A 12,220-nucleotide genomic window follows, 5' to 3' on the forward strand; every position below is an offset into this window, starting at 1 on the left:
CTGCCCCGTGGTAGGAGATATTTTGAGAGGCAGAGCACTCCTGCCTTCCCACCTGAGCTGACAGAGCAGTCTCCCCTGGGAACTAAGAAGGGCCACCGCTAGAATCTTGGCTTTACTGCCTGTCTCATCTCATCCTTCTCGCCTGGCCCTGCTAAAGATGAAGGTGAGAGACTGAAGGTAGCTCTGAAATGCTCTAATTCCTCAGCTAGGCTGAGCCCCAAAACATGACTTCATCTTTAAGAGCTAGAAAAAAAGTACTGTTGCCTCTAGAATTAGTATTTCCTGATAGTATTCTTGTTCAAAGATAAAGACAATCTCAGTGTGGCTCAAGAATAGACAGCTACTCAACAAAATAGAAATTCCTAATCAGATCCTATATATATGGTCATCTGATTTATGACAAAGGTAACACTGTATAATAATGGGGAAAAGATGCATTTTCAATAAATGGTGTTGGGTTAATTTGACATGGGGAAAAAAAACATCTTGACTTCAGCCTCACACCACACACAAAATCAAATCTCCATTGACCTTCATTGATCTAAATATGAAAGATAAAATAATAAAGTTTTAGCTTTTAAAATAAACATAGAAAACCTCTTTATGACCTTGGGAGAGGCAAAGATTTCTTAAGTAGAACACTAAAAGAGATAACTATAAAGAGAAAAAATGTTAAACTGAGCTTTATTAAAATTAAGAACTTCTGCTCATCAAAACACCTTTAAGAGGATATAAACATAATATGCAGAGTAGGAAAATATATTTGCAATAAATATATTCTTTCACGACAAAAGATTCACATTCAGAATATGTGAAGAATTCTCATCTATATCTCTATCAATAATATATAATATATAAAGAACCCCAGCAAATAATGGGACAACTCAATAGAAAAAGGGCAAAAGATGTGAACGTTTTATGGAAGAGGATGCAAAATGGCCAGTACATGTATTAAAGGAATTTCAACATAATCACTGGAGAAATACAAATTAGAACACAATGTGAAACTACACCACCTCCCACCAGAACATAAAAAGATGGAAAATACCAAGTATTGGTGATGATTTAGGGGAACTGAAATTTCTCATACATCGCTGATGAGAGTTTAACTGTTAGAACCACATTGAAAAACTATTTGGCAATATCTACTAAATCCAAACATACGTATTCTCTATAAGGTAACAATTCTACTCTTAGATATGTACCCAACAGAAAAACACATACAATTTTTCATCAAAAGGTGTACACTAGGATGCTTATAGCAGGATGATTCGTAATGGCCAAGACCTAGAAACTCCTGGAAACAAACGGCCATCAACAGCAGGATGAATAAATAAATTATGGTGTATTCACACAGTGGGATATTATAAAGCAATAAGAATGGTCTACAACTACACAAAAAATTATGCATAAATTTCAAACACATACCGTATGATTCCATTCATACAAAGTATAAAATGGGTAAACTAGTGTATTCTGTCAGAGGTCGAAATGGTGATTACTGTTGTAGAGAGTAGTGACAAGGGCTTCTGGGTTTGTTCAGCTGGTTCTACCTGCGTTAGATGTGTTCAGCTTATGAAAACTTATTCAGCATGTTATGTACTTGTGACATGTATACTTTTCTATGTGTGCATGCATATGTATATATAATACCATTTTCACATTCTAGCCATGTTACAATTATGGCTTAGAACCCCAAATTCCTTGAGAAACCTCATCGATAGCTCTATCTCTGTGCCCTTTGCATGAATCTTGTAACTAACTCTAGTTGATCTATGCAAGCTGCAATATTTTTTTATTTATTTAAAAAATCTTTTGTTCTCTTTCTCTATTTCAGGGTCCACCTGGTCCAAAAGGTGATAAGGTAAGAAAATGTATAGCAGAAAAAAATTAAGTTAGTGGAAATCCATACTGACATGACTTATGTCACATTTCGATCTTTTTAATGGGCATCATTTACAGACTTTGTGCTAAACTATCATCTCATTTTCCTATTCTACAGGGAGAACAAGGTGATCAGGGACCGCGGGTAAGTTATACTCTTCCAGTCCTGGGTAGAAAATTAGTTTTCAGCTTCAAACTTATTGAATTAAAGTAGCCCCAGCTCCATAACTGCCTTTGTGTCACATGGTTTAGTAACGGCTGACAAATACACTGTACCTCTTAGAAGTGAAATAGCCTTAATAATAACTGATGGGTATATCCTGTTGTATTACCTTAACTTGATTCCTGTAGATAGGACACTCTACAGTAATTAGCCCTACTGATTAAGGGCCAGAATCACTACTAAAGAAAGTCAACAACCACCACCCTTCCAATGGCTGTTGGTCCTTCAGATTTGCATCGTTGTTTTGCAATGTAGAGACCATGCGGATTCCTCCTGAACTTGGCCTTTTACTGCAGTTAAACTTTATGTGCTATTGCATAAATATGTTGTATTATAGATGAAAAGATTAATGCATTTTATATTTTTATTCATCATAAGTTTGAATAATACTTATTTGAATTTTTTTTTATAATTTTTAAGTAGGTAAAAGGTGTAATATAATTTAGCATTCCAGAGAGGAGGAGCTTTCTTCCATTCTTCTAAAATGTAGCTCTTTTAACCATTAGAACACAGTGGTGAAGGCTTTGTTGTTACCTTGGTAGTGCCAAGTCCTCAGCTTCACATCTGTGCCTTATTACCCAAATGTTCAGACATACTGTTCCAATGATGTAGTGGTTCCGTTCAGACATACCTCTCAATTTTCTCATGTCACTATGCACAAAAACGAGTATTTGGTTGAAGAGAGTCATTTTTTACAGTGGAAAAGCACATTTAAAACTTTCAGGTTTGAAACAGAAACTGTGTAGGTTTTTTGTAAAACATACCGCACAGTTAATTATTGAATTCATTTATAGTGCGGTAGCTGCTTTATTGCAAAAGATGTAGTTGATGGAAACTTGAAAAGTTTGTAGTCTAATCTCCTCATGTTTATTACACTAGATAAAAGTTATAGTATGATTTACTTTCCTTTCATTCTTCAGCCATTTCTTTATACAGAAATAATGATTATGCCTCAGAGCGTTTCATTTCTCAAGGCAGTTGTTCTAGCTGATGACTAGCTTCAAGCTAAAAGCTCATCGTAATGGTCAAGGAGATTAAACATCATGATATCTGTCATGGATGTGAATGGAATAAAATTCTCATAACCTTATGTGATTAGAGTATAGCCACTTGCTCTGTAGGTGGTAAATATTTCACATGGCATGCCTCCATGTATTGAGTATCATTTCTTTCTACACGTAATATCAAAATCACTCAACTTGCCCTTTCCAGGTAAGAGGGAAACTGTTTCCATTCTGAGAAATCTTCTTTTGGCAAAGGAAGTGAAGGGGTGGTTCACAGCTTAGCTGTCATCGGTATGCATGCAGTCCTCATTTTCAAAAAGGTGTGTTGGCTTTCATCGTTCGAAAAAGTGATGATTGATTATAAAGCGAGGCCAAGTTTTCAGGATGAAACCTGAAACCATGTGAAATTCACCTGGTTTCATGTTGCATTACAAACTCAGACTTGGACCAGGTTCCTTGCAAGTTTGGCCAAAGTTCATGAACTACTTTGACGAACCCAGACTGGCTTTCATGCAGATTTCAGCCAGTTTTCACACTGACTAGGGCCAAGTTTCACACAATTCAGGGGCCATTTAGCATTTCAGGTGGAAAGTGGCAAAAATTGATCTCATTTTCCCCTGGATTTTGCTTTGTATTGAAGGAATTTGGATTGAATTCACAATGCAGGATGAATCTTCATGGGTAAAAATTTGAATGTCCTGAGAAGTGTGTGTAAGTAAAAAAGTAACGAGAATGAGAACCTACCAAATTGCCTGTCCTTTCTCAGATTCCTAATTTAGAAACAAGGCAGGTCACATTCAAGGCTCTTAGAATGTTATAAATATTACTTTCTAGTAAGATATTATTAGCTACTCATTAGGAAATTTATCATATCAAGATAGTAAAAATAGAAGGTTTTATATTTCCAGAAAAATTGAAAGTAATTTAGAACTGGAAAAGTCTTCAATTTTAATGAAAATTAACTTTCCCCGCATCCTCTATAGGCACACTATTCCAGCTGATGCTGACGGAGACTCTCTTTTTCAAAATGCAGATCTTTGTGTTTGAATACCCTGTCCATTTTCATCCTATTGTAGATTTTGAATTCCACTTTTTACCATTTATTTCAAGTAATTTATTTCTTTCTATAACTAACTTAAGAATATATGCTCCATCATTTCAGTTCTTTGTTAGCTGACTTTCCATTATGGAGTCTATACTGTTTCCTTGAATATGAGGTCCTTTTTTTTTCTTTTTGGCTCCCCAAGTGTCAAACAGGAATATATTAAGCCATAAGATATGAATCAAGGCAGGAAAAAATTGAAAATAATATAGAAATTAAGAAGGTGACACTATTTCGAAACACTCACATATTATTGAGCAATATATATGGAGAGTCTACTGTGTTCAAGATACCATGCTTAATACTACAGAGACTATAAATGGGTCCACTTTCTCTCTCTACTACATCCACCAAATTCAACCTACTATCATCTCACATTCTTCATTACTGTGGTCATCTTCCAGTTAATCTTGCTTCTACTCTTGACCCTGTATAATCCATTTTCTACACAGCAGACAGAGAGATCATTTTATGTTGTAAATTAGATCATGTTACTCCCTTAGAATGAAATCCAAACTTCTTTGCTTGGCCTCCATGGACCTTCAAGATCTGGCCTTTGCCTACCTCTATAATCTCATCTCATACTAGTCTTTCCCTCCATCCGCTATGCTCCAACCACACTTCCTCCATGTGTTCTTCAAACACATCACACTCACTCCCAACCTGACAACTTTCCATTTGCTCTCTTCTGGCCTTCTTGTGAGTGAATTCTTCTTATCATTGAGGTTTCATCACAAACATCTCCTCAGGGAGAACTGCCCTAACAACCCAATCTAAATCTTAGATTAGCCTGTTTTTGTTTATTTAAAACATGCCCCTCCTTAAAACATAAACTCCATAAGAGCAAGGACTTGGTCTGTCTTATTCATACCACCATCATCTAGAACAGTAAGGACTCAATAAATATTTATTGAATGTTAGAATAAAATATTACTACATCATTACTGCCCTCAAGGAGCTGATAATCTCTTGAGTGCCTGAAAAAGAAAACTATGTGGGCCAGTCCCGTGGCCCAGTAGTTAATTTCATGCCCTCCACTTCAGCTGCCCAGGTTTTCGCCAGGTTCTGATCCTGGGCGTGGACCTAACAAGGCTCATCAAGCCATGCTGAGACAGTGTCCCCATAGCAGAACCAGAAGGACCTGCAACTAGAATACACAACTATGTACTGGGGGTGCTTTGTGGAGAAGAAGAAAAAAATAAAAGAAGATTGGCAACAGACATTAGCTCAGGTGCCAATCTTGGAAGGGAGGGAAGGGAGGGAGGGAGGGAGGGAGGAAGGAAGGAAAGAAGGAAGGAAGGAAGGAAGGAAGGAAGGAAGCTACCTGGTTGTATATTATATTGCGTAAATAGCTATACCAAGAGGTGCTAGATAGTATTTATATAATTCAATGATGTTATTATGGAAGTCTCTGTGAATCTCTTGGCCTTGTCTTCATGATTGTAAGAAGGCTGCTTCAAGTCCGACCATCACATCTATATCTACATCAGCAGGCAGGATAAAGATAGAAGAGTCTTTATCAAGAAAACAAAAATCTTTCCATGAATTTCATAGCAGATTTCTGTTCATGTCTCATTGGCCAGACTGTGTCACATAGTTACCCCTCAGCTGGAAGTGAACCAAGGAAAATGAGATTGAAAAGGAAAGTTGTATCATCTCACTAATAGGGTTTGCCACAAGTGCCAAGCGAAAACTTGGGCAAAGAGGGAAACCCAAGGATGACATTAGTAGAGGAGAAATTGATAGGAGGGAAATCTTAAAGTAGAGGGTGGGAGATGTTCGATTTATATTGGATTTACATTCAAAATCTGTGGCCGTGGATGAAGTTGTGGCCAGGTTAAAGTTTAAAAAGCAAAACAAAACAGGGAGTAAAATGGAAGGATACTGAGGTGAAAATTCAACACAAATCTTGGAGCTAATTTGATGTAGCAGCTGAAGGTGAAAAAGAAGATAAAGATAGGACCAAAGTTTCTGGCTCGTTAAAATTGATTGGAAGAAAGTCAGGAGGACAAATGATAAGTTGAATTTTAGTTATGTTGAGTTTGTGATTTCGATGAATTATTTCACTGGAATAATGTAGCAAACAGTTGGAAACATGAGACTGGAAATCTGAGGTGGTGTCATAGTTGGAGGCAAAGGTTATCTAGCCAAACTGTCACAGAACGAGAATTGAAACTGTAGAGGTAGAAAAATAGTGGATACAGGAGTGAAGCAAGTGGGAACCACTTTAGAAATATCCACATTTAGGGAGTGGGATGAAGAAGAGTCAGAAAAGAGGGCAACGTTCAAAAGAAAAACCAGGACACTGCAATGTTTGCATGCGCAAGGAAGAGCTACTTTTGAAACAAAGGAAGGTGGTCAGCAAACTGTTCTTAATAAAAAGAAAGCTATAGGGATGAGATCTGTAAAAAGGTTTTGGATTTGGTGTTCTGGAGTCATGGGATGTTGGGGAGTATATTTTGTTAAGAAGTAAGAGTGGAAGTCACATTGCAAGATGTCAAAAGGTAGATGGTAGGAAAGTTGAATATCTTTGAATACCATTGATGGCATAGATTTAATGCAGAAGAAAGAGGGCTAACTTTTTCGGCATGAGCTTTCTGTCAGTGTACGTTGAACCAATTCGAGCTTATAGTTTCAGGTGTACTATAACAAGCATAGATATCATTTGGGTTTGTTCTGCAGAACACCGAGTGTTAGATTTCCACAGATGAATGCGTCCTGACGTTAGAATTGCACGTCCCCTCTTGCTTCTTGGCGAGATGTCATTCCAGATTTACTGTAACCTTCAGTTCATTGTTGCTGTCACACATTGCAGTTCAGCAGCTTGTCCTTTCAGCTGGATGGTCTGGATGCTTCTGTCTGGGTGCTCTCAGTCACCAGGCCTGAGCTCAGCAGTCTTCATTTCATCCTCATGCATTTGTACTACAGAGTTTCGAGGCTATGACTTGACCCTGTATTCAAGCAGAGATTGGAGACCTGCTTTAAGGGAGCTGTGAGGGACTCCTGGACTGAATGAATGTGGGAGCAGGACCTAATACCTCACATGATAATGATAACTGCTCATTACTTAGAGTCTCAACTTGCTGAACACCTTTCTAGTCTGGACAGGGATCCAATTCTAACTCAACCTCTCTCTGTCTCTATGTTTATGACTAGGATTAAATAAAATAATGTGTGAAAAATCTATAGTATGTCCTCAACAGATCATAGCTTATTATTCTCCCCATATTTCACATGAAGAATCTGCAGTGAAGTAACTTGCCCAAGCTCACACAATTTCTACAAATGGGATTCAAACCTAGCTCTCTCGGCCTCTGGTTTGTTCTGTTCCCAGTGGATCAGGCTGCTTCCGATCAGCAAGGTAGTTGTCATAGTCGTCAACCTCAGTGTGAAACAGTAGGAGTTACAGAAATATCTATGGGTAAAATAATAACAACAATAATAAGATAAATAATTACATTGAGTTCTTAAAATATACCAACCACTCTGTGAAGATGTATCTTATTTCAACAGCCCTATGAAATAGTTACTTTTACTGTTTCCATTTAATAGATGAGAAAACCAAGATTCTGAAAGTTTAAATGACTTGTGCAGCCTAACAGACCCAGTCAGTGGCAGAGCCAGGATCTGAGCCTAGGTACTTACACATTACATCTGCCGTATATTCTCTCCTTTATCCTGAAAAGTAACTCTGTGAGTTAATAGCACAAATGTTAATATGACTTTTTCTTTTCTGATGAAGATTGAGCTCAAGCAGGTTAAATGACTCGTTCGAGTTCTTTCACACGCATCTTCCAAAAGACAATGCTGGGAGTCAAACCCAGGTTTCAAGTTCTTCTCTCTTTCCACAATACCAAAGCTGCCTCCACATAGCTGCTAGGACCCTTTACAACTTTAAGACTCCGTGACTCTGTGAATAGACTGAAAAGCTGGGGACACAAATGCAGAGCTGCATCTTCTATCTTTGCAATCCTGATAGTCTCCGTCTTTACAGTCCATGTGCTGTTGACCCTCCAAAAAGCAAATGAATGAATGAATGATGCACAGCAGTGCCCTAGAACCTCTCCACATGGAGCAGAGTCAGGACAATGCCAACTCCCATCCAGGGGACAATAGGAGACCCAATTATCTTGTTATAACAGTGTCACTTCTCAGCTTGATGGCACCAATTTGAAAATTGTACAATGTCAAGATCCTGTTATATTTGCTATTAGTGATTTTTTTCCCCTTTGGGATAACCAGATGAATAAAGTCTGGTTTCTGCTGTTCATAATGCTGTCTTTTCATGTTCTACAAGGTATTTTGTTGACTCTGCTTTTATTCAGAGCCTCTCTTTGCAAAAGATTGAATTACATTTCTTGATCAGTAACAGAATCTGAATGTCAAGTGTAAAAGACTCAAGACTTTAAAGGCTGTTCCCGTTGTCATCTGCACATCCCACTACTAACGGTGCTCTCTCTCTTCATTATTAAAGAGGACTTCTTGTCTGCCTGGTTCATAAGGACCTCTGCCCTTGTCATGAACCACAGCCCTGGGAATCACAATGGTACCCAAGGCTTTGATGTTAATGGCTAATATTTCTTTTCTCTATCTTAGTGACTTAAAAACATAGCCTTAGAAATAAGCAAAACTATTTTAATGTTGAATACTATCTTTTAAAATTAGGGTACCATGTTCTGAATTTATGGCAAATTTTTTAATCAAACTTAGGCAAAAAAATGAACACATGTCATGAAGTTATCTTTTGACTATATATAACTCTTCTAATCAGTTGGCTACCATTACCTTGCCAAATAACACAGGGCCCTGATAAATAAAAGACTTAGTGGTATTGGGCTCAACATCATCAGCCAACAGCTGGTTTTAAGTGAGTCAAGGGCTCTCACAGTTTCATAAGCCACCCAGGAGCTCTGCTTAACTGTGTTCATAAAATTCTTTTCTCTTCGCAGTATATTCAAATAACTTTTCATAACAGCTGGGACTACACAAAACTGATAGCATCTTAAAAACATCTTCAGCAAGACAGATTAAGTTCCAGAAAAGGAAAGCATTTAGAAGTTTATTTTATTATCTTAACCTTTGTTGACTTGAATGATTAAACAGATTCCTTGGCTCTGCTAGAACATTTAGGCCTGGATATTAATTTGATGCTCTTATTTACTTAACCCTTGCCTTTCTCCTTAGCCCTAATGCATAACTACTCATTGGGACTTAGTGTATTGCCTGTGAAAAGGGAATGGATATGACACAATGGAAAGAAATAAATTGTGAGAAAATTATTTTAATGCTTTCCAGATTCAGCAGAAGTTGGCATGGAAACAGCAAGTTCATTAAAATTTGCAAATGTTCTTGTTATATCTTATAATCAGAGTTCTCTTTTGAGTGCCTCTGTCATACTTCAAACCACTAAGAGCTGGTATATTGAATTGAATCCAGAAACATTTGTAAATTTGTCCTAATTTGGGTCAATTTAAAAATAAATTATTTTTGCAAACAATTGTTGATGTGTACACAATATTTCCCTTGGAATTCAGTGTTATGAGTTATATCTCAGTTATTGGTTGGATAACTGAGCTCATCAAATAAGAAGAAGAAAAAGAGATATTAAAAAGGTGGAGGAGTAGTGACTCGACCTGTTTTACGTCACTGTAAGTCTTGTACATTTTTGTCTAATGTAAAAGATGTTTCAGTAAAACTATAAATATAGTAATCCAATGGGGTAAGCTTTTATACAAAATATTTGGAAGTAAAAGTGGACATTTTGCAAACTCTTATGTTAAAACTACAACAGTGACACAATAGTGGAAAGCCTGAGATTTGAACACTCACCTGAGAATTCTGTTAATGACCACGGATGTATTAAAACCCAAATCCAATCCTAAGCATATCCTCTGACAAGGCATTCTGGAAAATGATGCCAACCAGTTTAAATAGCCATTGGATTTCCTTTTAGTATTTTTAAGGCAGTGACCTTCATAATAAGATAATTATTTATTCCATTTTGCAAAGTGAAGGCAAGATTTCATTGTCCACACTTTTGTCCTGATTGCTTATATCACCTGCAATATTCTTCTTTTTACTTTTTTTCATGATATGTGTATCTGGATATATATCTTACAATATTTTTAAGCTAATATGCACCATTTCACATTTCTCTTGAAAATGAATGGAATGAAAGAGAATCTGTATATATTTAATATCATTCCATTTATATTTCTTTTGTTTGAATTTTTACAAATGCTGCTCTCTGTAAAATATATTCTAAATAATTTAAAGAGTTCTTTGGGTGCTGGCCCAGTGAACGAGCGGTTAAGTTCGCATGCTCCACTTCAGCAGCCCAGGGTTTCACTGGTTCAGATCCTGGGCGCTGACCTAGCACCGCTTGTCAGGCCACTTTGAGGCAGCATCCCACATGCCACAAGTAGAAGGACCCACAACTAAGATACACAACTATGTACTGAGGGGATTTGGGGAGAAAAAAGCACACACACAAAAAAGATTAGCAACAGTTGTTAGCTCAAGTGCCAGTCTTTAAAATAAAAAAAAAGAATTCTTTGATATATGAATGATCTTCTCTCAAACACAAAACTATACAGAGGGTTTTACTCTTTTTGTCTCATATTTAAGCAAGTTAATTTTCACTTGAGTTCAAACACGAGTCTTATGTTTATTAACCCATACAATAAGGAGCCATGATTCACTTTAATGCCTGCTACTGAAGCATATAGTAAAATGTGGAGGGAAAGATAGATTTGGGGTTGGTGACTTTCAATATCATATAAGGAAGAGAAAGTAAGCCTTTAGGTAAATATATTAAAATCTGTATTTGAAATGGACAAAAACAATCGAACATACGATTGTTGGTAGTATCTATGAATAACAAGCACATTGCAAAGAGGAAATACAGCCTTTTATAAGCAATTTACACTAATAACATCCAACACAATTACCACCATTCTTTTTACATCACTCCCGAATGCAGAATTATAGTTGCAACAAAAGTGTTAATGAAGTGGATTAGCCAAATAGAAATCAAGAAAATATGAAATAGCAGATTTTTAATGGTGCATCAGGATTTCCAGAAGGGACTAGAATGCAAGACTGTATTTTTGATTTTTCCCCTCAGAATGGGTGGAATAATGGCTTCTGCACTGACAGAGCATGTTCAGGGAGAACAGTTCCTGTAGGTCTGAATGAGATGGGTCTCTGGAAAGTCATTTAGTGCCAGACAGCAGCATCCTTTCATAAGCATACCTGCACTAATGTGTCCAGCAGCTCCTTGGAGCAGACACAGCCTGTAAATCACAAGTGGCAAACAGGACTGGCTTTGTAGGAAAAGGATGTCAGTTGCAAGGTCCTACTTCAAACTTCAATTCTATAGCGACTTTGGAGGCAGTCGGGGAGCTTTGATTACAATCTCTTAGAAGTCAGTTAAATTTTGTTTGAAAAATGTTGATATTCAGAGAAACCCTTATGACCGCTAGTATTTTTTATTAGCACAAATAAACTTTTAAATGATTTAACACAAAAATAATAATAAAAGTAATAAGAGTAATAGTAATAATGTAACACTATTGCTTTCATAGTTCCACATACCAAGAAAGCTCCTGGGCATTCTGATCATGCTTTGTTAGTTTTTGAGTCTAGCATGAATCTGTTGATAAAGGAGCCTTAGTGATGGAACAAGTGATATCAAAACCCTCCAGTGTAGCATTTGAAACATCAAAGAACTAATAGCATGGGACAGTCTTTCCAGGATAGGAACTTTAGTTAGCTACAGGCCTGAAGGAATTCATTAGAATTAAAATTAAGATGGGAAATGATGGTGAGTAAGCAAGAGGAGAGAGAAATTGGCGTGGCAGAGTGTGAGAGTAGCTCTGGCTTAAAGCCCGTATGAGCTGGTGTGAACTCGCAGGAACTAACTATACCCCTAGGAAGTGCAAGGGAACAGCAGGTGGTAATTCCGGCCTCATTCACCATGTCTTCAAAAGAATGTCAGCCTGAACG

At 37.2% G+C, this 12,220-nt stretch overlaps 1 protein-coding gene across 1 annotated transcript in view; it reads left to right on the top strand.

Annotated features, from left to right (window-relative positions):
• COL25A1 (collagen type XXV alpha 1 chain) overlaps positions 1-12,220 on the top strand; it is a 435,346-nt gene that overhangs the window by 287,411 nt on the left and 135,715 nt on the right. The window contains exons 6-7 of the mRNA XM_070611755.1: positions 1,838-1,864; positions 2,003-2,029. Coding sequence (XP_070467856.1) covers positions 1,838-1,864; positions 2,003-2,029 — 54 coding nt within the window. The remainder of the gene's footprint in view (positions 1-1,837; positions 1,865-2,002; positions 2,030-12,220) is intronic.

Source organism: Equus przewalskii, chromosome 2 (assembly GCF_037783145.1).
Source record: "Equus przewalskii isolate Varuska chromosome 2, EquPr2, whole genome shotgun sequence".
Taxonomy (NCBI): domain Eukaryota; kingdom Metazoa; phylum Chordata; class Mammalia; order Perissodactyla; family Equidae; genus Equus; species Equus przewalskii.